Source organism: Trachurus japonicus, chromosome 11, assembly GCF_045865225.1.
Source record: "Trachurus japonicus isolate A0001 chromosome 11, Traja_1.0".
NCBI lineage: Eukaryota > Metazoa > Chordata > Actinopteri > Carangiformes > Carangidae > Trachurus > Trachurus japonicus.
In genome coordinates this window covers 29,956,826-29,983,279 of record NC_140917.1, presented here as the reverse complement: position 1 = coordinate 29,983,279, position 26,454 = coordinate 29,956,826, and the positions used below count along the sequence as shown (strand labels likewise).

The 26,454-nt window shown below is 41.5% G+C and overlaps 1 protein-coding gene across 2 annotated transcripts in view; it reads left to right on the top strand.

Annotated features, from left to right (window-relative positions):
• Positions 1–17,462, top strand: part of phf14 (PHD finger protein 14) — an 83,442-nt gene extending 65,980 nt beyond the window's left edge. For both annotated transcript variants that reach the window (XM_085792248.1, XM_085792247.1), the window contains exon 18: positions 16,508–17,462. In XM_085792248.1, the coding sequence (XP_085648374.1) occupies positions 16,508–16,582 (75 nt within the window). In that variant the 3' untranslated portion in view covers positions 16,583–17,462. The remainder of the gene's footprint in view (positions 1–16,507) is intronic.
• The last annotated feature ends 8,992 nt before the right edge of the window (positions 17,463–26,454 follow it).

The window sequence follows — 26,454 nt, the reverse complement described above, 5'->3', positions numbered from 1 at the left end:
AATAAAAATAAAAAAAACCAGCCTTTATCCCTTTGTGGTCTGGCTAAATGCAATTTTAGTTGCCTGGAAGTGACTGGAAGTCTAGACCTTTACTGGTCATAGCAAGCTCCTCTTTTTCTCTGGATGTAAATAAGTGGTTTTGTCATAATAATAAGTGCATAAAAAGTGACAAGACCATAAATTGTAGATTGGGGGGGGGTTGCTACCAGATTGTCTGTATGAGTTTCGCTTTTACCACGCACTGCTGTCATGCATGCGTGCTTCTGTGTGTGTGTGTGTGTGTGTGTGTGTGTGTGTGTGTGTGTGTGTGTGTGAACACCAATAACAGAGAAAGAGTGCTATGCGGAAATGACTTGACTGAACGAAACGATATTGCATTGGTCGAGCTAAAAGCCGAAAAATCTATTCGTGGCGGACGTAATTTATTTGTGGCGGGCCGCCACGAATAAATGAATGTATAGGAAACACATCCAGATACATAGCTTTTTGTGTGTAGCTTGGAGGTTTGTGCAAAATCAGCTGTTCATATTGTAAGTGTGCAGACATAAGATCAAATGATAACTTTCTTTATAGCTTTGTTTCAAGTCATAAGATACACACATCTTCTAATGCAGAGCTCAACAATAAACATATTTGGGATTTTCTTTCTTTTAAGTAAAAGAAGATATTTTGAGCTGCATACTTATAGTGCAGACACAGATACATTTAACAAAATGCTGGTGTGCAGGACTGCATCTCATCTGCCATAAATCACACTAATGGGGATGAGCAGAAAGCCTCTTGATCATAACAGAGAGGCCTCATAAACTACAGCCTGCTGAAGTCTCCATCCCTCTGCTATCAGCATGACATTCTGTATTGCTACTCTACATGGATCTCGGTGTTGTCTGCTGCACACCTTATTTCACTGTGCTGGCTCATTACAGGAACCCCGAGTCAGATCATTTGCCATCGCTAACGTCTCAAACTCTCCTCACCACAATCTTTGACAGCGGGTGAATTAGGCGTAGGCTCGTTTCAATCATTTGCTTTTGGAAAACTGTGCATTGAAAATGTTGACATCACACAGCATTCAAATATTCAGGTTAAGGACCCAACAATATATTGACTTCATGTATGTGGCTAATTTGAAACATCTATAAATGTAATCAGGGTGATTCCTGGTATTACAAACCTGTATGTACTGTATGTGTACACTATATACTGTATGTATGCCATTCAGGAAATTAATATTTGAATATATTGAATGAAACTCTGAATATATTGAATGAAACTCTGAATATGTGTCAGGTCTGCAAAGAAAAGGAATTACAGTCCGAGTAAAACGCCGAGACCCGACCGCCCGCAAGACTTGAGGCGCTGCTATGAGATTCTGAGCTGGCTACTGTCACTTATTGCAGCAGCATACCGTAGCTTACACATCTTACTCATTAACAAACAAGATCGTGGAAGTGCCTTGATGACGTCAGACAAGTTTCATTCCATATATTCAGAGTTTCATTCAATATATTCAGAGTTCATTCCATATATTCAAAGTTTCACTCAATATATTCAGAGTTTCATTTAATATATCCAGAGTTTCATTCTATATATTCAGAGTTTCAGTCAATATATTCAGAGTTTCATTTAATATATCCAGAGTTTCATTCTATATATTCAGAGTTTCAGTCAATATATTCAGAGTTTCATTTAATATATCCAGAGTTTCATTCTATATATTCAGAGTTTCATTCCATATATTCAAAGGTTCACTCAATATATTCAGAGTTTCACTCAATATATTCCAAGTTCATTCCATATATTCAGAGTTTCATTCAATATATTCAGAGTTCATTACATATATTCAGAGTTTCATTCAATATATTCAGAGGTTCACTCAATATATTCAGAGTTTCATTCAATATATTCAAGGTTCATTCCATATATTCAAATATTAATTTCCTGAATGGCATGCCATAATATACAGTATATTAATTTGTATTCATAAATTGTGGTGTTCATGGTAAATATGAAACAGAGACAGAGAGAAAGTAGGTTTTTTCCCCTCACTGCATGTCCTCTTCTTGGAGGTATCTTTAGTTATCGAGGCAATAAAAAGGGAAAACCTGATTGTGCATTTTACCTCTGATTAAATTACGCAGTTCACCTCAGTATCGGTCATGCCTCACTAAAACTGAAATAGGTTTTTTGGGGGGGAAAAATGGACATTAAAGAATGCCCTTTGTAATAAATGAAATGGGAATTGCAAATATGCATAGTCATGAAATTTAATTGTGCACTCTGGTGACTGGTTTGCAGGTGCTAAGGAGCAGGAGTGTGGGAGAAATGCTGGGGGTAGAGGTGGTTAAATGTAGCGAGTAACGTACTGCTGGAACAGGCTAATGAAGCTGCTGTTTACGACCCACTGGAATTGTCTCATCTCTTGAATGGCAACAAGATTCCTGTGTACACACACACACACACACACACACACACACACACACACACACACACACACACTATTGTTGACTAAATGTGGTGGTGTCTTAAATAAATGTCTTTATTTGCTCCCCATTTTTTTAGAGTGGAGCATGTACACAACCACATCATGCATACGTATGTGCAAATCTGTAATACAGCAACATGGAGTCATGGGGAAAGTTAAATTCAATTTCAATTCAATGCCTCTTTTTTTTTTTTTTTTTGGATATAGTCCCAGATTTCCAGTTTGCTGCTGTGTCACTGTAATTGATATATCATGTTGAATGTTAATGTTAATTGGCCTATACTGGGAGTGGATGAACTTATCAAAAATCTATTAAGGATCCTTTTCCTCCTCATGTGTGTCCATCAGAGGATGTATTTGTTATTTGTTAAGAATCCAACAATGATCTCAGTGTAGTTTTACATCTCCTTTCTCAGGTTTCTTGATGGAGTCCTGGAAACAACAGGTCATTGAGCCAATCAGAACAGAGGAGTCACTGAGCCTCTCTTCTGATCGGTGTTTTCTGTGTGAGCCTCTAAAAATATATTAGATTTTTAGAGAAACCAAATCCTGCAAGCTTGGAGGGTGAGTGGAGGTGGGTGGAGCTTAAGCTTTAACTGAGAGGAGTGATTGATTTGTTGGGACATTATGAAGTAGTTCCAGAAGTCCTGATGCCTCATGAATACAGTCCGTTTTCATTTCTCTGTATACTTTGATACTTTCATAGTACTTTCCTAGTACTTTCACAGTACTGTATAAGATGTAGTGCGGAATACAAACTTACAGCGATAGTTCAACATTTTGGCAAATTCCCCTACTGCTATACTGCCCTACAACGGAAGAAAGAGGTAACTCCTCAGAGTGCAGTTCTGAGAAAAATTAGTTTAAAGTATTTTTGTTGTCCAGTCAACTGTATTGAACTTAGGATTCTGAAAATTGGTCAAATCCTTGCTTTTGCGAGTAGTATTCTAGCTGTGTAAAAATATTTAACTCAAACTTAACATTTTACCCTTATTTCAGAGTTACCTCTGTCTATTTGTGCATTGAGGCAAAATATAAGCTGGCCATACAACGCAAGAAAGGGGTAACTTCCATTGGTTCTAAAATGGTAGCAGCCTGTTGCACAGTAGGGCCTGTTTAACATTCTATACACAGGAAGAAAAGGGTAACTCATGTTACTGTGTTCTCTCGTTTCACCACAGCTTTGGTTAGTTCTATACACAGAGAGAAAAAAGGTAACTCTAGTTACTGTGTTCTCTTGTTGTTTCACCGCAGTTTTTGGGAGTTAATGTGAAAACCACCCACCAATAAATCCCAAATAAGATAAAGTTGAGTCAAGATATTTATCCACATGATGTAGCAGAACTTTAATGTCCCAAAAATGACAAAATCTAATTTTTGACAAAATATGAGTTACCCCTTTCTTGCGTTGTAGGGCAGTATAGTCTTAGGAGTAGGTCCGTTACCTGTAATGGTCGGTGCAAGCTGTTTTAAGGTCGGAGGGGCAGAGACGCAAGCTGCTCAGCTAATGCAACAAAGGCACACAGTCTTCGCCTTTCCCTCATCAAACTCATCAAATTCACAATCCAACAACTCCAAAACACTTGTTGTGATCTGCACATTCACCACGATATGAAATATAATGTAACATTACGAGACAGAGTTGTTTTCGAGGCAAATTGCCAAAACTACATTCCAGACGAGTCATACCAAAAGAGTATTTGCTTCATGTGTCGTAATGTTACATAATTATACGTTATTATGTCCTACCGTGGCGAATGTGCAGGTCATAACTTCTTCACAAGAGCATTTTGGCCTTGTTGGATTGTGTATTTGATGAGTTTGATGAGAGAAAGGCGAAAGTATCGTTTTGTGAGCAGCTTGCACCAATCTAAAAACAACATGCACCGACAATTAAAGGTAATTAACCTACCCCTAAGACTATAGGGATTATGGCAATATAATATACAATACAATATAATATATATAATAATAGGCGAGCTTCTGGTGGACAGGCTGGGTCGTATACAGGGAAAGCAGGCCAGTTTATTGGGAATACTAGCGCGCAGGCTGGTTAAAGGTGATGCAGGCGGTGGTTGGTGCAGAGGGGATGCAGCTCTGGGGTCGACCACCTGTAACATGACATGAATTGTAATTGTTCTATTAATAGTGTTTGAGAAAAAACAACAGTGAGGATAGAGTTTTAAATTCAACAAGTAAAAAATCGAATAACGTAAGATGTTATATTTGACATATCAACCATCCCAGTAAATAATTATAAAATGAAAAAAATAATAATAATAATTAAGGGCTAAATTAATTATGTTCTCTCCCACAGTCCAAAGACATGCAGATTTTTTAAATTGGTGTGTGAATGTAAGTACTGTGATTGGCTGGCAACCTGTCCACCTGTAATACCTTCACTCAGAGAAGCGGTACAGTTACTTTCCCTTGTTTCCCTTTGTTGTTTGGTAGTGTCGTACCAAAATACCTCTGCCATCATCTGTGAGCTTGAAAATTTAACGGTGAGAGTCACGACTCCATCAAAGGTGAGAGGGCACAACAGTGAGCCTCTTCTGCACAAACAGTGAAAGCAGAAAATATGATAAGAAAATCAGCCACACTAATTAACTGCTAATTCCTCTGAGGCTTGATACAGGATGGCAGTGTTTATTAATCTACACACAGTGTTGCACAGAATGATTCCTTTTTGGTGGAATTTTAATCCAAGTCTTTGAGGTTGATCAATCTCTCTCTCTTATTCTCTCTCCCTTTCCCTTTCCCTCTCCCTCTCTCTTTCCCTCTCTCTCTCTCCCTTTCTCCCTCTCTTTTCATCTCTCTCTCCTTCTCTTTCTCTCTTTCATTGTCTGTGTGTATGTGCGGTAGGGATGTAATGGTAGCTGCAATATCGCAATAAGAAAAGTGTCTCGATATTATCACAGACATATGAAATGCCGGCGCTTCTGGCAAAAACTGTAGTTTTAGTGCGAGAGACGATCGTCCGTGTCACCGTGTCAGCTGACTGTTAAGTGTGTGTGTGAGTTGTTTCACTGCAGTTCAACTCACACAACTCTCCCTGTTAATAAACTGACCACAGATGTCGTGGCACTTTTCCATTACACAGTTACAGCTTTACTTGGCTCGGCTCGGCTCGGCTCGACTCGAGTGAATTCCTTTGTCATACTTGTCTTTCAATTACTGAGCTGCGTGTGTAAGTCACTGAATTCCACCATGTATGGTCTTATTAATTGTCTTGTTGTCTAAAACCAAACTTTGATTTGAATCACGTTACCATCTTCCAGAAAATGTTAGCTAGGCTTTAATAAAATGTCACATCCTGATGAAACATCCTACAGGACTATTCAGACTCTGTTGACAGCTACATTGTTGTTTACTCTTTGACTCTTGATGCTTCAATAAATTCTGAAAACAGTAGTAACCTATAGAATAATGATAGAATTGATAAAGATATAATTTTATGAAATGATTTGCATCAAATAGAGGACTAAGCCTACCCATGGGGTCAGTTGTAACATTTCACTTCTCGGTCCAACTGTATGAGAACGCTAAGTGCTAGAAAAAGGCAGTGGCTGTTCAGTGGTAGCAGAGAGGTGTATTTTGGTTGTATAGGATTATGATTAATCTAACTCATATATTTTTTCATTTTTTTTAGCCCAAACCAAAATATGTTAGGTTGTGCCCCCCTCTCCCCTACTTAGTAGCCTACCTTCTAGCGGGGGTCGTCATATCACATTACCAAAAAAGTACCAGGTACCAGGTGCTAGGTGCTAGAGTGTCTTTAGAGAGACTCTGCAGATGTCGAGTGATGGAGGGAGAGAGGGAGGTCGGGGCAGGCAGTTAGTGAGAGAGGGGGAGGCAGGTAAGGTAAGGGTTGGGTAGAGGAAGTGAAGGAGGAGGCAGATAAGCTATTTTGGTTTTACCAAATATTCGTGTTCTTTGTTACTTATTTTGGACCTTTAAAATAGCAATACAGTAATACTGTGGAGCTTACTGTGGTATTATTTTACGTTGAGATTTTGATATTGTGACATGCCTCACAATAAATAGATATTGTACCGTGGACTTGTTCTTGAGGTATTATAATATTGTGAGATTTTGATATTGTTACATCCCTAGTGCGCTATGAAATTAGTGTTAGTGCTCAGTCTCAGCTCTCCTCTCTGTACATCCACTGACAACACAGAATCCACTTCTGCCCTCTAAAATGGCGACCTCCACATGATGTAAAATGTGACATTTCCTTATGATATTTGTATATGTTAGTGCCAGTGGGCCTGTCAGCCTATGGAAAGCTAGTGGGAAAAACACCCACCCTCCTCTCAAGATGGGAGGAGGGTGGGTCTCCAGGGAATTGATGGAGCCAAAGCCCAGTGGCTCCTCCAGCTCTGTTGGCAGGTGGGAGTATGTCTTGCTGTAAAACTAACATATCTAACACTAACAGTGGATGCTGATACAGAACCCATGCCGCAACGTCTGTGCTGCTGAGTGAGAGAACAGCAGCAGGCAGAAGATCACTGCATTTTTAACATGCTGTTGATTTTATTCACACAGATCATATTAGATTCAGAGTGACTATGAAATCTTTAAAATGAGCTAGAAAATATAAGATTGTCAAAAGTGTGATTTTCAATGGGGATGGGGGAAGGAGTCCTCTCCCTCCCTCTGGTACCTTTACTGAAACTCTGTATCCGATGCTCTTTAGGAGAGGGGCGCACCATTACCATGATCACACAGCCAGAACCTTTAGATTTCTTTGCCCTAGGGTTTGGTTTGAAGACTACATGAGGAGATATTCAACAGCCTGGGGTTTTTACTGGTGAAGGTTGTACCTTTGGCTTGGCTACATACTACACGTGGCAAGAGAAGACAAACATTTGTAAATCCTCCCATGTGTTTCTTGTATTCAGAATCAATATTGTCACTTCAATTCACTGGCACTGATGCACCTCTTTATAGTATGAAACTAAGTTAACAACAGATAAAAATGTGCACTGCTCTACTTTATTTCGATCTCACCCCGCTCTGTACGTCGACCTACGCTTGTGTAAAGAGTGCGTGAAGTGAAGACGTACCGCGTGATGGAAAAAAAAAAAAAAACACAAATCAGAGCAGAACAAGACACACATTAGGAAACATAGGGCCTGTCCAAGTGTGGGACAGGCCAAGTGAGTGCTTTTGGTTACACACTTTGGTGACGTTGTGCAAATCAAGCACACTGCACTTTTGGTCATTGGGGAAATGGGACACACTTGTGCACTTACACTTGAACGTGCACGCCGAGTGCGATACTTACACGTAACATGTAAGTATCATCAAATGCACAAAAAGGGACAGACCATACAGAACAGTGTCAACCCTTAACAAAGTCCACACTCAGCCGGTTCAGCGAGGCCTTTTGTTGAGGGCCGCTAGAACAGCAGGGATCAGGCTTTACCCACAGCAAGCCCCCCTCCAGAAACTACCATCACTCCTGTGGCCAAGACATTCCACCTTCAATATGTTCTCAGGACTGACTGACCTCATATGTTACAGTAGTAATAACTAATATTGCCAGGATATCTATTTTAGATATCACAACCCATTTGTGTGGAATATCTTGCAGAGCAGAATGAAGCATAGCCCACTGATACCAATAGGCCAATTCATAAATTTGAACGGAAGTCCCACTAATTGTTGCCTGAAGTATTATTGATTTATTTGATTGCTTTCCTCATTACCTTTTCTTATTTGCAGTAATGACCACAAATGTCATTATCTTATTGTCTCCCTCTTCTGCATTATGATATAAAAGCATTTAGATGTACAGTCTGATTGCTGCTTCTATAATCACCTCCACTTGTGTTTATGAACATGTCTGAACGTAAATTTAAATCACTCAAAATTTCTGCCATTAATATTTTCTTTTAGGTATTTTTTCCTTTGCATAGGTCTTACTTGTAAATTATATCTTGATCTCAGTGTGATTCCTGATTTAGTCTGTTAAAACACAGACACACTCATTCTCAAAAATTTTAAGGTCAACAGCTAAACAATGAGATGACACATGAATTATAATGTTAATGTCTGTGTTCTATCCTACCCTCTCTCAAACAACTCACCAGATACTCCCCAGTGATATGAGGATTTCAAATATGATTAACAGCACTCCCTCTCCATCTGTCTGACACTTCAAATTGCATGCTGCACAGGCAGCATCTGTAGACTCACTTCATAAGCCGGGGCAATCTTCAAATATAGTATCACTTCCAGCATGGTATTTCATTAGAATTCAAAGACACATGAAAACAGATGAAGATGGGGCCATGTCTGTCTCCGCTCTGCAGGCAGATAGGCAGCAGGATAAGACCAGCGCCAGCGATGCCGTGGAACACTTAGAGCTATCTGCGTTCCCTCAGGCAGACACAAGACTGACACATGGCTGAGGGGCTGGAGCAAGGAGGATAAAGAGCGTATGAGAAATTCTGAAAGGCCAGGAGGACTGGTGTCGCCCCTTTCCCCAGGGACACATTCTAAATCAGTTGAGGAGGCTTGGGAGGTACATCTCTGGCTTTATGAGATAGTTAGCATGCACTCGCCCCTCCTCCCCTCTTGTTTCCCATTTAAGCTGACTGGCCCTCCGATAACGGATGGCGCCACAGGTAATTGGAAAATTGGCAGGCCTGTCAGGGAGATTTGGTGGATGACACGAGTGTATACGATGGCGGAGTTCATGAGGTGTCACCCCAGAGCTGGATTTATATCAGCCCAATGAACCATCACCGGTAAGTGTCCAGAGTTCAGGAAAAAGTAGCACATTTTTCTCCAGGGGGAGACTGCATATCAAGACTGCTCTGGAAGCTCCAACAAGGTTCCTGTTAATAAAGAGATGATGTATGGTCTGTCCTCCGCATTACCCCTAACCTTAATTCACTGTTTCTGCACACGTCCTAACAACTGCTGCGAATAGCTCCACACAACATCCGCTCTGAATTATTTAAACTAGAATCCAAGAAATGCACCAGTTCAACTCATCTTCATCCCAGCCCACCTGACACATTACATTATATTAAAGTGGTTTACATGATAGATACACTGACGGGGTGAATGTTGTTAGAGTGGCTGGAGTTTAAACTTCTCTCCTGGCACTGATTAAACCAGTGACTCTAAATACACCTGTGCTTCATTCTGAAGTTTCGTTCATGTCAAAATTCCCTTGCAGGGACTTGGGGGTAATTTTACGGGGCCAGCTGCGTGTCTCCACTGCAGGAACCTCCCTCACAGGGCTGTTTACAGGAACCTTTACGGGGCCGAACGGAGTCCCTGCCTGGGGGTATAGGTACTCAGATCGGCCCTGAAAAAGTCCCGGTGGGGCTTGAGATTTACTCTGTGCTGATTGGTCAGACTGGAGACACAGCCACCGAGAGGCCGAGTGAGAGGACGGTTCCTGTAGAAGTTCCTACCCCCTCCCTTTACCAGGAACTCCTGCAGTGGAAACGCACCTCATGAATATGCAGATTTGATTTGCTGCCGGCCACTCAGTCATTCGCCTAAAGCTCAGAATCTGCCCATCAAACACACAAACCTCTGCTTGGTTGTAAAGTCTTTGTGATTCCCAAATTCAGTATCAGTGTCATGAGGTGGTATGGACCTGATACCTTGTGCAGAGGTTCTAGTATTTGGCTAAAATAAGGCCATTAGAGCCTCTATAGGTTTTCTCTGTTGAGAAGACCAAACACAAGAAAGAAAAACATTTGAGCAGCAAAGATTTACTTGGCGTGTAAAACAAAAATACTTAAGACAAACTGCCAGTTGGTGAATTTCCTTAAAGCAGAAGTAAGTGGTCCGGTCGTTTTCGCTAATGCTGCGTTCCAGGCAGGCTTTTGAAATCGTAAATTACAGCTTCAAGTCACAACTTACGACTTTGTAGCGTTCCAGGCAACCCACTCGTGTTTTTCCGACCTGTTTTACCGGTGAAAGTCACTATAGCGGCCACTCGTAACTTCCGACCGGTGAACTCGTACCAGATCGAACTGGTACCACTTCACGGTCGGAAAAATACGAGTTTCCTTGAACGCACCATAACAGTCCTCGTCCCTACGTCGCCACATTCACGGCGTCCCTTGGCTGCACACACAGCCCTGCATGCCGTTCTCTCTCCTCATTGGATAAAAACTGTAGCATACGATAAATGTTTTCTCCTCGGCTCAGAGCAGAGCAGAGTGACTGACAGACCCGTGTTTCAGTCCAAACACTCTATGTAAGTGATTGCTGTCGGAAGATATAACTATTTAAGACTTATATTAACACAAATATATCACTTACTTCTGCTTTAAGTGAATGTGTTCCTTCTCTTTTAAAATGAAAGTAAAAATATCAGTTTGGAGACTCTGTTGCTGATGCATTTAGAACTACAATGACACATACACATGATTTTCACACGCTTCTATAGAATTGCAGCTCATAATTATGTTGGATCTAGCCTGAGCCCAAAATGTACAAGCAAATGAGATGCATCATGTGTGAGGAATTGACTCGTCTATTAAACCACCATAATGCAGTCCATCAGTCTAGTTTACACTAATATTCAATATTTATTGAATATATGCAATAGCTGTGGTGATCTTCTGCTCCACCATTACGTTAAATTAACAATTTTTCACTTTATTTTTCCACCAAGTTCCTGCAAAACTAGTAATGTTAACTGCTTTCATGACTAGCATTAGAAATGTTGACATTCTAAGACAGTCAAAACACAAAGTATGGTACACTAACAATCAGCATTTGCACATGTGAGAATTAGAATTTGATTCACTGTAGAACACCCCTCTGTCTCTGTGCCAGTCCTGACATGGCAGATGCCTGGTCTTGTTAAACTTGAAGAAAACTGGAGCTATTGTTATTAGGTTGCTTAGATGCTCAATATGAAGAAAACATTACAGGGAAAGCTAAGGATTCATTCATTCATTTTCTATACCGCTTATCCTGCACTAGGGTCACGGGTGAGCTGGAGCCTATCTCAGCTGACTTTGGGCGAGAGGCGGGGTACACCCTGGACAGGTCGCCAGTCTATCGCAGGGCTAACATATATAGACAGACAACCATTCACACTCTCATTCACACCTATGGGCAATTTAGAGTCACCAATTAACCTAACCTGCATGTCTTTGGACCAAAGCTAAGGATAAAAAAACATAATGTTTTTTGCTTGTTTTTTTTTTGTTTTGTTTTTGGTAGTTGTTTAGTTGTTTGTAGATCCCAAATGTTTTTTTGTAGGCAGATGCCAGACTGAGCTAAGAACAGTCTGTCAGAAGGAGTTCATCTGTATGCTTCTGCTTGACGGGCAGAGAATTAGAATCTAACAAATGTAACCTAATTTGGATTCAGGAGGTGCTGTGGGCTGCAGATCCAAACCTGGGATTCACACACTGCTCTGTGTAGATGTGTTTATTAACCTCTAGATGGGGGATAATTGTATTTGTCAGAGCTGTTTAGTCACCTCCATCGCTCTCATCACTGTCACTTTCACTTTATCTGCTTTACGAACTCGGCTGACTTCTAGGTGGACCCATGGCACTCCCTAACCCTATTCATGCTCCTATGTGTCACTTTGTTTTATTTGTTTTTAAAGAAGGCTATTTCTTAATTTATAGGAAGAGAAAAGCAGTGTTATTATCTTTGCAGACAGTCCAGCACTAATTTATTAGTCACTGTAACCTGTCAGTTTAAAGCATAGACTGTAAAAAATATGGACGTAGCATCCGTGACGTCACTCTTTGGTTTTGGGGAGTCGTTTTTGTGACTCAAATATGGCGGCCTGAACAGCGCGATGTTGGATTTACCGGCCGAGAACCCGCCCACTGGCCTCGAAGCAGCTGTCCACGGAGCTGCTCGGACCTGTCACTCAACGTTTCCACGCCCTAATTGGCCAGAATTTTAACCTAATAATAGTAAAACGGTAGAGTTTTAAAAAATCACCCCCCTCAGAGTGTGTGCGGGGGTAGAAACTATCGGTTGAGACCAAAAAACGTGCTGACACCAGGCTTTGATCATGTTTATTGAGGATGTAAAATCGGCGATTTTAACATGGGGGTCTATGGAGAATGCTCCCTTCTGACACCAGCCCCCAGAGGAATCCGAGGGGATTGCAGCAGAAGTGAGCTTCACTTCTCAGACCGACAACTGCCCCCTTGGTTTAAAGTCATACTAATTAAATCATTAGCACATAAAACATTTATACATGCAGATTTAAATTAATACACAAAGGGCCGGATTTACTAAGGTCCCAGATAACGGGCGCTAAATTGTTTGCACCCGCTATAATATTGCGTGTTTGGTTAGTGCACGCAAAACAGCTGATCTACTAAGAGTAACCCGCTAAATGAAAACACGTGCAAACCACAATATTTAAATGAGGGTTTTGCGCGTGGTAATTGTTTCCGCCATGGAGAGAGTGGACAGAGAGCTGGACGGACGAAGGGACAGAATGACATTTGATCCGATGCATACAATGACAGCATGTGTGTTCATCTCTCTCGCGCTCTGTTTAGATAAATAAACACAAATCGCTACAGGGCCCAACTCGTCATATAGTGACGAACAGGCAGCAGCTGCAGCGACAATCACACACCTATAACATGTGTATGCCGCCCATGATCGAGTCGATTAATAGAGAGCTCAGGTGGGACACACGGATCTAAACGCTCTGACCACTGACTAGAGGGATCAAAGACGAGTGAAGGCAGCGGTGACGTGTCACAGTCCGGGACTGGGACTGAGAGACGGAGCTGAGCAGCCAGGTACTGGAGAGGAGAGGAGAGGAGCGCACTGCAGGACAGACGTGCGTAACGGCGCATAAAAGACTTTTAACACGGCTGAAAAACTGTTAGAGAATGACCCAGACGTGAGGAAATGCAGAGATGTAAGATCATGGGGCTCTGACAGGTATCAAACCAATAAACGCATAAGTTTTGGCAAAGTTGTATCAGTTAGTACATGGTTTTCAGACGTGATAAATAAAGACGCAAAAAAGCCACCGCAATCTCTTACTGGTTTGGTAAATCACATTGCGCACGCTAAATAAATCGATTTGCATTTACTCCTCCCAGTATTTTGCACGTTCTGGCTGAAACGCCCATATTTACATATTCATTAAGGCAAACACGCTAAATGGATTGCAAGTGCTATTTTTCCAGTTTGAGGGACGCAATCCTCGGTGCATCTGGTTAGTAGATCAGGTTCCACGTGTGTTTGCGCGTGCAATCACGTTTGCACACGTTTTAATACACGCAAACCTTTAGTAAATCCGGCCCTATGTAAAGAAACAACATACAACCCCAATTCCAAAGAAGTTGGGACATTGTTTAAAATGTAAATAAAACAGATTGCAAGGATTTGTAAATCTCATAAACCCATATTTCATTTACAATGGAACCATAGTAAACATATCAACTATTTAAACTGAAATATAATAGAATTGCCTTTTAGATTATTTGAGATGCCCCTTCCATGGTTCACTGAGGTTTGAACCCAACTCTGAGTTGGACTGAACTCAACCATGGGTTAGGTGAACCCCCTCAAATTTCCATTGCAACCTCTGAACCTCAGGCCAGATCCCCAGCTGATTAATTAAAGACTCCTCTGATATCTCTGCAGTTAATCAATCTCTGACTCCTATCTCCCGTACATTTATATGAAGTCTCTGTGAAACACAACCTGTGGCGGACTGGCCATCGGGAGCACCGGGACGCTTCCCGGTGGCCTGATGGTCATCCTGGCCTGACTTGAACAGTCACCGGACTGAGTGGACACCCAGGCCAATCAAATCAGTCCATCTAGCTACGTAATGACGCCGCTCGGCGACCTGTCGGCGTCACACAACAATCAATTAGCTCCGCTGTCTTCACTCTAGTAGTCCAGAGAAGTGGAGGGACAGAAGAAAAGGAAAGGTGGAGCAGAGAGAGAGAGGGACAGAAAACGGAAAGCCCTCGCCACAGATGCAGCGAAATGTTGCAATATGCTAAGTGACATGTTCACCAGGAGAGAAGGTCAGTAAACGCTATAGCTTTCAATCACCGTCACTACCGCAGACTTTGTATCTCACGGAGAGTTAGTGGAAGTCACATGCGCCGCCCCAGCCCCCTCCACACATACACACACACATACACACATGGCGCGCAATCAATCCAGAATACCTAGAGATGAATGAAAAATATGAATTTTTTGCATAATGTTTGAGCCACTACAGGATAGTTTATACATGCTGATATAATAAATCATAATTAAATACAGCTAGCTTTTTTGTTTAGACTGCAGCTTTGTGGCAGTTTTCTTTATTGTAATTCTGCACCATAAATAATTGTTTGACTATATCATTATAATATCGTCACCCATTGGTTTGGGGGAGTCTGTTTCGTGACCCTACTACGTGCATTTGAACTGCGCCATCTTGGATTTTAGTGGGAGTCTACTTTCCATATTTGGAGAAGTAAGGCGGTTTGCCAGCCAAGAACCCGCCCACTAAACTCAAAGCAACCAATTAACGGCCGGTAACTGTCTGCGTACCTGTCACTCAACGTAACCACGCCCCCATTTATGTACGAATTCAGTGTTCATGGAGGTGGAAACTATCGATTGAGACCAAAAAACATAAAAGGTACCAGGCTGTAAATATGTTTTTTTAAGCTGTAAGGTCGGCTATTTTAACATGGCGGTCAATGGAGAGTTGCTCACTTTCGGTCCCAGCCCCCAGAGGCCGCCGGAGAACTGCAGCTTTTTGAACGCGGAAATGGCCTTCACTTGTAGAACCCACAACTCCCCCCTTGGTGTCTGTCTGATTAGCTCTGTCTGTACAATATTTGACTGTTTATCCTAAGGTTTTGGCTTTGATTCTCATTTTGACAGAGATCACACCACCCCAATTTATCAATTAGGGACTCCTCTCTGTAGTTTATCAACTACCTCACTGATATTTCTGACCAGTGTCTTCCATACATTTAAGTCTTTGTGAGTTTGCCTGAGTCAAAAATGTTAAGGTTCTCCGATTCACCACAGTTTGTTTTACACAAGAGCAGCATACCAACATTAAGCTAATAGTATTGAAACTATACGAACTATTGGTCGTCTGACCAATAGTCACCTTTGCCTCACTCAAATGTCATCTTGAACTGTGATATCACACTCCAATCATGTAGATCTACTGTACTTTATATTTATTTCTGCTGTAAAGTTGGACATTTTCACATGGGAGTCTATGGGGACTCGCTGTTGGAATCAGACTATAGTGGTCATTAGAGCACTTCACTGCTGGCTTCAGTTTCTCCCCTGAGGTTGAGGCTTGGCTGCCACCCACTGGTCATACACAGCCAGTTCAGTTGTTCTTTCTGCATTAGCTATAGATACTGATGTGTTTCAGTATGATATAGAGAACAACACTACATGCACACATTGGGCATTGTGAGTATGTAGTTTTATCTGCCTTGTTTTGAGTAGATGAGTCAGGAGTTGTTATCACTGAGTTTTCCTGCTGAGAGGATTCACACTTGTGGATATACAGGTTCTTGATATTTCTTCAATTTTTTTTCGTTTCTTTTTGATTATTTGTATACTGTTTTTAAGCAATTATTCTTACCTGACTCTAGTCCATGATGTTTGATGCTTGCGATGTTCATATATATTTGGTTTTGTAGATAGGTGGCGTGGCTTCATATTTTACTGTATCTGTCACATACTGAAGGTGGTCATCTTATTAATTGTATTGTAGGTTCTGAATACCTTTTAGCCACTCGTTGTATTATCTTCATCATGTTGTGAATATTCATGATTAATTGTTTGACTGATTCATGCCATCTGGTGGTATTCAGGGAGGTCCTGAATGTTATATGGGCTATACACCCATTCAGCTCATTCACACTGAGGAAAGCCAAGGGCTGAAGCGCGTCCGTTTGACACTGCTGTGCGTTTAATAAATGTTATAAGTTTCTATCGTGAGTGCTGACATTTCAGTTTTTTCTGTATGATATAACAGTATCATCCTCTGTCTTGCAGGAGGAAGAAGAGGGGCAGCTGGAGGAAGATGACTCAGTTAAGGAGGAAGCACCAGAACAGGAGATTCCAAATTGAACACCAAAAGGACATGGACACATCATTGCCCCCTCACCTTCAGTCTATATAGCACATGTAAATTTTTACTAGCCTCCCAAAGTCAGCAGGTAGTTTCAACTCCAGATAGTTTAGCAACCAGAGGTTTATTTTGGAAAACACAATTTAAGTGGTGATATCTTTGGATTCAAGGTAGAGTTTGTATTTTTAAGGAACACAGCTGACAGAGTGCACAGAGTTCAGATACCTTCATGAGGCAGCACATTAAAGTGCCCAACTGTAAGTGCACATACACCACTGTGCTTCTTCTGCAGCAGAGATATGTGTCTGACTGTTCCTGCTCAGCCACCTAATGTATTGAGGACATTTTCCATGCAATCTATTTTCATACACTAATGAGTCCATGGAGCATGTTCACTCTTTGGACTGCAGCACTCCAGTGTCTTCAAATACATCTCACAAGACATGGAGGATTTTATTTTTATATTTTATGCATATCTTCTTACATCAGTCATTTTGAATATTTATCTACTAACTTTTTCACCTGTTAAGTATTGAGTTTTGTTTTAATGCTAAAAACATATTTATCTTTGATTTTCAGTATCTTTATGTTCTTACATATGAATATACCACCATTAGATTTGTAAGATACTTTCCATGTTTAGGCAGTGTGGCTACTCAGATATTGTATAAACACAGTTTGTAAGGTAGATTTTTTTTCTCAGTCTGATGGTAGTGTGACCTGCTAGTAGTCTGTGGCCTGTGGACTTAGGTGTCCTTCTATATCATCTCTCACTTTTTATCACCATTTAGCATTGATAATTTACTGAGGCCACAGATGGAGATACACATTTATAGGTTTCAATTCTCTCAAATCAACTGCTACATACTTAAAGCTATAGTGTGTAACTTCTACGTGTCTGTAAATATCCGTTTCACCCAAGCCACTACAAGAGCAGATGATACAACGCTGATTAAGCCGTTCGGCTCCTCTAACACCTCGCGGTATTTTTCAGTATTTGTTCTTTTTGTATTTGGTGACGTTGGCGACATTCCCACGCTGGCGGACAGGAAATAATGGTGCGTTCCAGGCAACCCGTAACTCGTGTTTTTCCGTGAAGTCGTACCAGTTCGATCTGGTACGAGTTCACGGGTCGGAAGTTACGAGTGGCTGTTAGTGTACTTTCACGGGTAACAGGTCGGAAAAACACGAGTTACGGTTTTCCCGGAATGCTACAAAGTCGTAAGTCGTGACTTGAAGCCGTAACTTACGGGTTCAACAGCCTGCCTGGAACGCAGCATCGGTTTTACCTGACAACAAGAAGGGAGGGGGGAGGAGAGTGCTGCTAGAAGCAACATGGCGGAGAACCCGAAGAAGCGACCAAGAGGTTCAGAAGTGGATCCTACTAAAAAGAAAAAGCCTTCCCGTACGCCGGGCCATACGCCATATTGAGGTGCCGGCCGTATTGTTGTAATAACGCAGAAATCCTCTAGGGGGCGATAGAAGTTACGCACTATAGGGGGTCATTCCTATGTTCCCACAGCCCTATGTTCCCACATTTCTAACTTTTGTTGTCACTGAAAATTAGGCCCTACGTTCCCACAGCCCTTTGGTCCCACCATTGGTTGGGTTTAGGCAATGAAGAAAAGAGTTGGTTAAGTTTAGTAAAAAGACCAGGTAGAGGCTAGACAGGCCAGATAGATAGAGTCCAGATAGGTAGAGAGAGTCCAGTGGGAACATAGGGCTGAGGGAACATAGGGCTGTGGGAACATAGGCCCGATGCTGAATATGATGACTTTACAAATTATAATGGATTTGTCAGTATGCCACAGAGTTGGATGAGACCAGAGACTGCTAACAGGTTAAAGCACCATCAGACTCTCACAGTACATTTGGAATTATCCCTTCAAGTGCCAATAAATCTGAATTGCAAAAAAGGTTTGCTTGTCTCTGACTGATTCTCAATGCACATTAAATGTTTGGATTTTCTCTGTCAGTGTGGTTCTTGTCTGTCTGTGGTGGCACGACATTGGCAGATATTTCCTGTAATAAAAGGCCAAAATGAGGCCATATAAGTCATCATCAGTTTATCATTCATCATAATCAAAGAAATTGGTGACATTTTCAATTCTAATAAAATCTGAAATGTGCCTAATGCTGGCCTCACTGGAGATTGAGTTGTTACCCTTTCCGTTAACTGTTGCTGACTCTGCACTTTCTTCTTGCTCCAAGGAATATCTGGACGGAATCTGACATGGTGCCTAGGACTAGAGAGTTAAACCAGCTCTATTACAAAACTGAAAAATATGAATCCGTTATTTAAGTGTATGAATTAATTTAGAATCAGAATCGTAATACTGCAATTTTTTTTTTTTTTTAGGCTGCAACTCAAGGCCTTTTAAAAGATGAGACAGAGAGAATATGCCACCTTCTGTTTCAAATTATTTGTTACAATATAAACAGCTCCATGAAATAATGGGTAATAACTGATAATGTGGCATGAGATATTTTAATGTCACAGTGTTTCACAGGAGCAAAAGGTATCCCTCTTCAAGCTGAGGATTAAACACATCCAGTATTCACTCCTCACACAGACCACAGAGCTCTGTTCAGGTCCATGCTGAGTGGGGAGGAAGGTTGTGTGTGTATTGAGGGGGGGGGTGAATGAGTGCATATCTTTTCACCCCATCACATTGCCCTCCTCTCCAGTGCATTCCTCAGATCTTCATATCGCCATCAGCAGTCATACCAGAGGCATCAACACTCTTGCATACTGACATTAAGGCATCGAGGGGTGTAATTCCAATTTGTTTCAAAGGAACTATTAATTTGCCCATTTCAAGGCCAGACAGGAGGGAAGCCCTGTAAGTCTGCTGAACCGTGAAAGACATTATCTGGAGAATTGATGACAGGAGTTGTTGGCGCCTGCAGACATTTGAGCCGGGCTCCCCGCGGTCAAGCTCCCAGCATGCCGTCTGAGAGCGATGTCATTAGACTTTTGATAACAGCGATGGGCATACTGATGATAGAATGGCCCACTCTGCCACCCAGTGCCCCACCAATCTCCCATTTACACCAGCAGCATACTAAACAGCTCCTGTTTCAAAGAACAGGAATGGTGCTTAACAAGAAAGGAAACACTAGTAGTAGTAGTAGTAGTAGTAGTAGTAGTAGTAGTAGTAGTAGCCTGTGCAAACATATTTCACAGCCTGATTTACTTTTTTTGCTTGTAAAAAAAAATCTAATGAGGAGTGCACAAGGGTCAAAAACCCAAACATGTTTCATTCAGTGGGTGCTGCGTGCATGGAAACCTTCCTACTTGCCCACTCTTTATAATGCATGTATAATGCAAGTATTTGGGACAGCACACTTGAGACAACCAAGTAGAAACAGCTGCAGTATGCTGGGGGATGGGGATGCAAGAACTTTTTGCAGCTCCAAACTGGCAGTGTTAGATCAGTAAGATGCCACGTGAATTATTTTTCCTTCTGTTATTCCAAAAAGTGTTCACAGGTGAGAGAAACTCTCTCTTTATAGGCTGCTCTATCTCACCACAATAACTGCCACCATCTTTGCAAAAAGGTTCATACGTTTTGAAAAAAAAAACGCCGGCAAAGTCATGGAAACTTAGCCTCGTAAACCCGCCTCTCCCGGAACTGCATTTCATTTCATTCTGAGGGAGAGTCTGGCCTCATCCCCATTCTAACCGTCTGGGGTGGCGGGAGCTGGGCGGGAGTAGTAGCAAAGACGATTTTAATATCTTTGGTAGTAGCGTTGACAGACAACCCCATTCAGCCAATCAGCAAGTTGGTGTAGTGACGGGGCTTTGCACCACTCGGTCCCTGATTGGCCAACGTGCTGTGTCAATGACAGCGGGCGACGCTGATTGGCTCGGCCTTCTGAGGGTTTCAGTCCAAACGCTTAGAATGGGGATGAGGCCAGACTCTCCCTCGGAATGAAATGAAATGCAGTTCCGGGAGAGGCGGGTTTACGAGGCTAATGGAAACTACCCCCCAAAGGTGGTTTCGATCCAATTTGCAAAAATCGGATTTCATGTGATTGGTGACTGTCAGACTTCGAAAGAGCCATCCGGTTCCAATCTGGATGGACTAAAAATCTGATTTTGGCTGGCAGTCTGAACACGGCCTATTAAGACTTTTAGACATCCTACAACAAAGCCAGGAAGCTGTTCATTCAACAATGTTTGGCTTATGCAGAGAAAGTCATGGCTGGAGAAGGTAGAGAATGCAGGGAAAACTAAATGTTTCCCTGCAGTGAAACGTTTGACAGGCAGCGCACACAAACCTATTACCTTGTTAACCATTTCCATGTTTTTCCATATTAAGTGTTGTAAACTGTTTTCTTGCCTATATACAATATCTATTGCACGTATGGATCCCTCCTCTGTTGCTCACCCCGATCTGCTCAGACCAACGCTATGGAAGCTAATGGGATTTCTTGGTTACCCTCATCAAACTCATTTTTTGACTCATAAATAAAATGAATAATTAATATTTCAAACTGCATTTTCATTTTCTTCTTCAAGACTGCTCATTCTGTGACTTAATTGAAATAATAAAGAAAAGGACATTCAAGATTAATTTTTCAAAATATCCTCCAGCAAAAGGTACGCAATTTGAAATGTCAAATTTGAAAATTAAAATGCATCAGCAGAAAGGTGTATCCGTGTATCTTTTGGTCATTGCATTTTCCCTTCATGAATGGGAATTAAAAAACAAAAAACCTTTTTTGAGCGTTAAAATGGTTTCATTAAATTTAAAATATGCTTTTATTTTCATTTTCTATTTCATATAACAAAAATATATGAACGTAAAAACGGACCAAAAACAACCATTTATTCATATTCTCACACCGGAAGCAAGGCAAGAGCGCATGGTCCAGGACTGAGACAAGGAGAGAGCTCAATCGACCCAGACTTCGAAGAAGGATAACATAGACCAGTACCTCTGTTGTTTTCAGAAACAGCAAGAGAATTTGTCTTTGCAAGGAGGACATGACTGCTGATAAATTTAGTCAGATCTTTCAGGTAAAAAGAAAAAACATCTCAGGTTACCTAGCAAGTATCTTCATGCTACTGCATGCACCATGCTAGCTTAAATTTTTACTTCAAATTTAGAACTTACGTAATGGACAGTTAAGGCCCCCACATACTCGGGCGTACATGGGTCTGCGTACGTCCACGCGTATTCGAAGCATACTCAATGCGGACCCAAAGCGGAAGTCTGCCGGACTTTGTCCGCACCAAGCTCAATTTTTACGACCGCGTAGACTCCGCGTACGCGTCGACCTCATATTTCCAATATTCAGGAATTGAATTTTTCAACCCTTACCAATTTTACTGTTTTGTGTCTTTTTCCTAATAAATAAATTTCCTAGCCCTGACCTGGCAAAGCTACATTCATAAATCAAATACTTATGATTATCATTTTTTAGTCACTTTTCTAAACCTTTAAACCAAAGGTTAAGCTTCCACCCCACCACCACCAATCCTGTTCACCACATCCAGTACATCACATCTAGCCTGTGTGTTTTGTTTTCTCCCCTGTGTAACAGCCGGAAAGATGAAGATGTTGGAGGCATTACAGAGGTCACAGAGAAAATTGAAGGTACTTGCATCTCAGAGTCTACTGGATGTCACTTCAGCAATATGAAAGTTAACGGAGTCAACTTAAGTTCAGGAGCAGGACCACGTCTGACCACTCCCACATCACCTGCCAGCCTACTTAAGCCGTGCCTCCTCTCTCTCACTCTGTTTGCCAGTGAACCATCACCCCTCCCTCTCTCTAACCCTCTTCTCTCGTTTCAGGTCTACTCAGTATCCCCCTCTCATTCCAGGTCCAGGGGGGTTAACCTCAGCCCAGGCGCACAAACCGCCGGAGACGGTACCCCCACAAAGAGTCTCCACCGCTTGGGCAACGACGTCTCAAGTGCGACCTACGTTTGCCTTAATCATTTTGTTAATAAAACTTTGAAACGTAGCCCTCGTGTGTCAGCGTGGTCCTAGCTAGTGAACAGGGAACCAGTCTGGCTGCCGCTCAAAGAGTGACCCTGACTCGTTCCCAGCTACAACCCATTAAGCAGGGGTTCTCCTATGTATATACAGTAAGTATCCAATGGATCTATTTCATATGGTGTGTGCCACAATTTAAGATTTACAAATAAACATATATTTTTTACATTATCTATCTGGCTATGTGCCATCCACTTCATTTTTTGTAATATAACAGACATTTTTATAATCAGTTGTGTAAAAATCTAACGCTCATCCAATACACCAAGAACATTTTACTGGGGACACACTTTCAGAAAAATGACTAGTTTTTCTCATTTTGTTTTTTAGAGTTCATTGAGGAGCCGGTCTTCACACAGTGTTGCCAAAGCATCATTGGCTGCCAAACTTGCCTGGGACAGTGGCAGGAGACCTCAGAGAGCTGTGCAAAATGTCGGGGAAATGCTGCAGGCAACAAGATGTTTGAGGTTAATGGCCTGTCAGAGGCATTTTCTGTTCTAAGATCCCTTTTTGAAGAGGAGTAATATTTTGCATTTATATACTCACACAAACAGGCATGGCGTATTTGAGTTTTTTTAATGATGAAAAATTGGGTCAGAGTTCAAATGCCCACTGCCACCAGTTGTTTTACTCATTTGAATTATTTGAGTTCAAATAGAGCAAATGGTGTTATACACATTGCGCTGAGTTGTGGTTATAAGAAAGAGAAGTGCTTCTTTGTATGGTGGGAAATCATTGTTCACTGCTCTCTAGAGAACAATTCTGAAATGTCAGAATATTTGTCGGCAAACTGATTTTCAGCCAGTGTCACGTTTTTCAGGAATGCAGGACCCAAATGCAGACTCTTGATGAACCAAAGGCTTTATTTTACCAGACTCGACACGACGCACGACACACGACACACGACACAGGAAACACACCATGGAACCACATGGACAAACGACAAATGAACTGACAGAGACAAAGGGAAACACAGAGGTTATATACACGAGGAAACAAGACACAGGTGGTGCAATCAGACACAGGTGAGACACATGAGGTAATCAAACAGGCGGGAAACTTAACAGGAAGACAGGACTAAGACATGAGCTGTTTTCGAAACCGCATACTACCGTACTGCCTACTACATACTGCGTTATATGTACTGTATACTGCATACTGAATGTGGGATTCAGTATACTACTTCAGCAGACCGACGCCGTTATCATCGCAGTATGCAGTATACGAGTTTCCCAGAATGCATTTCACGGCAACCGGTAGCAGTAGCTGTAAAACAGGCTAAAAGCTGTTTTATTTCTCGCTCTAGCGCTGTAATTATGTAACTTTATTAAGTTTTAATATTTTTTCATGCGAGAAAGTAACTGTTAAGACCCCAAATATACGGCCAGTTTATCCAAATGACGGCTGTTTAAAAGTTTGCTCCGATGTTTTTCGGAGAAGTGAAGCTCCGCAGCGACCGGGACATCACAGAGGCAGCAGCCGGTCTGCAGAGCTGCTCGGCCGGCCAGCACTACGACGTCATTCCGGAGGAGAAAAACGGTCGCTAATTAACTTACCCGCAGGTTTTTAAAGGTTTACCACCGGCTGGTTAAATTATTTTCAGGAGATAAATGTTGGTCTCATTGATGAAATCTCAATTGTGGCAGTAGCATTAGTTTGTTTGAATGTAAAGTGAAGCTTCCTGTGTGTAAGCAGCGCTGCCTCGGGGCTCTGGAGCCTAACGTTATGTACAGAAATCACCACATTTACAAAAAATAAATAAATATTTTACAATGAACCGATCAGTCTGCATTAAGTTGTATTTTATTAAACTATAGTTAAGGTACACGGCTACACTACCGTCTTTGGTTACGCTCTGGTTACGGTTAGGACGTCAGGGGAGCATTGCATTGTGGGATACAGTACGCGATGTAGACTGGTCAGATGCATACTGGAGATATTTTCCGAATCAGTACGACATCCGGGAACTTTTCACATACTGCAGATTTTGCTTTTGTTCGCATACTGCATACTGCATACTACATTTTGGCCAAATCAATACGTACTAGCAGTATAGTATGTGGTTTCGAATACAGCCATGGACTTCAAAATAAAACAGGAACTAAACTTAAAGGGACAACGAGGAGTTTCTATTTGGTTATAAAAAAGTCTCACGTTAATGTGGATGAATCTAGCTACCCACACTTGTTAATGGGCCCATTTTCGATAAATATATCGTTTTGTTTCTATCGTTATTTTGTTATTATTAGTGGTGGCGGAAATGCTGGGCGAGCCGACCAGTGTTTCCTTACTTTCGGTTTCGTGGCGACTCATGAGAATAACGCAACCGAATCACCGTTTATGGTCAGAACTACGACGATATGTGATCGTCTTTGAACCTCTGACTTTAATTCTTGATGAATGAAAACATGAGTCTGTCTTACGCCAGTCAAAGAAATGTACGGTGCGCGCGGAGGCTCATAAATGTAGTGTGAAAACGCTTCGCTTTTCCAAAACTCCTCGTTGTCCCTTTAACTAAACAGGGGAACACACAGAGGACGTGACAGCCAGTACTATTCTTGTTCTGTTAAAAATGGATCAACTCCAAAGGTAGATTGTGGTGTCAGTGAGGATCCCAGCTGTTGTCATAGAGGTCTGCTGCTTCAACTGAATGAGGCACCCACTGCCAGCCAAGTCATTTGGTATACCTTTACCTGTAAAATAAAGAACATACTGTTGAGCCTGTTGTCATTATTTTAATGTTTGCAATTTGCGATACTGATTTATATAACCTGGAATTCGATGAGCATTCCAAGACTCCACCACTCTTGTAAGACCAATCTGCCACAGCTGACCAGTCTGGCAGGACACACATCTGACACGGCTGTCATCCATGTCTAGTTCTTCCTGATGGTTATGGTATTGTTATTGCATGTTCAATGGCATGCTTATCGTAAAAGTTGGAAAGCATAGCAATTCTGAAAAAAATTAAAGTATACAAGAAGACAGCATGCTGCTGAAACAAAACATAATAGTATCTAAATACTAACTAAACTAAATACTAAACAACACTAAATATTAACAATAAATAAATGGCTTCAACAGACATAGACACAGTGTATGTTAGTGAAGCAACCATAGAAACTTGGCGAGCCGCCCAGCATAAATAATAGATTACCAATCTTCCAAAATGGTAGACCATAGCTTTAACAATCTATTGTGATTATAGATTGTAGGCCTATGTTGATATGTAACATGGTTATTGAACGGGTCCATATTCTGGTCATACGGTCTATTATTTTTTTTTATAACAGACCGTTGCTAGGGACGCCGCACTGATCAGAGGAGCACAGAGGAGAATAACTAGCCCTATAGGATATTTAGGTTTCATTTGCTTTTGATTACCTTTTAGGAAAATAAAATGTACTTTTGAATTTTGAACTTGTACTCTATTACAAGCCTTTTGGCTTGTAAAAAAATAAATAAATAAAAAAATTACTTTTGCCTCTAAACCAGCATTTAGAGCTTTATGAATGACCCTTAATGCAATTTTTTTTCCCCCACTGTGTGTGTGTTCTACGTGTGGCCCTGTGAGCCAGTACAAAAAAAAGGCATCTGGTAAGAGCCTTGTCCTTGGCACATGTCAGATTTATATCCACATAAAAAGGTAAATACCGTACAAGGCTGCACAGATACAAGCTGCCAATTGTCCTTCCTATTACAGCTTTATGGAAGGTGTAATTCATACAGACATCACCCACCAGCTTTAACCGAGAATTGTGTCCCTCTGAAAATAATCAGCCCATACACCTCCAAAATACCTCAGCCCTATAGAGGAGTGGATAAGGAGGCTTATTCACTGCTCATGTTATCTCTGTAGCT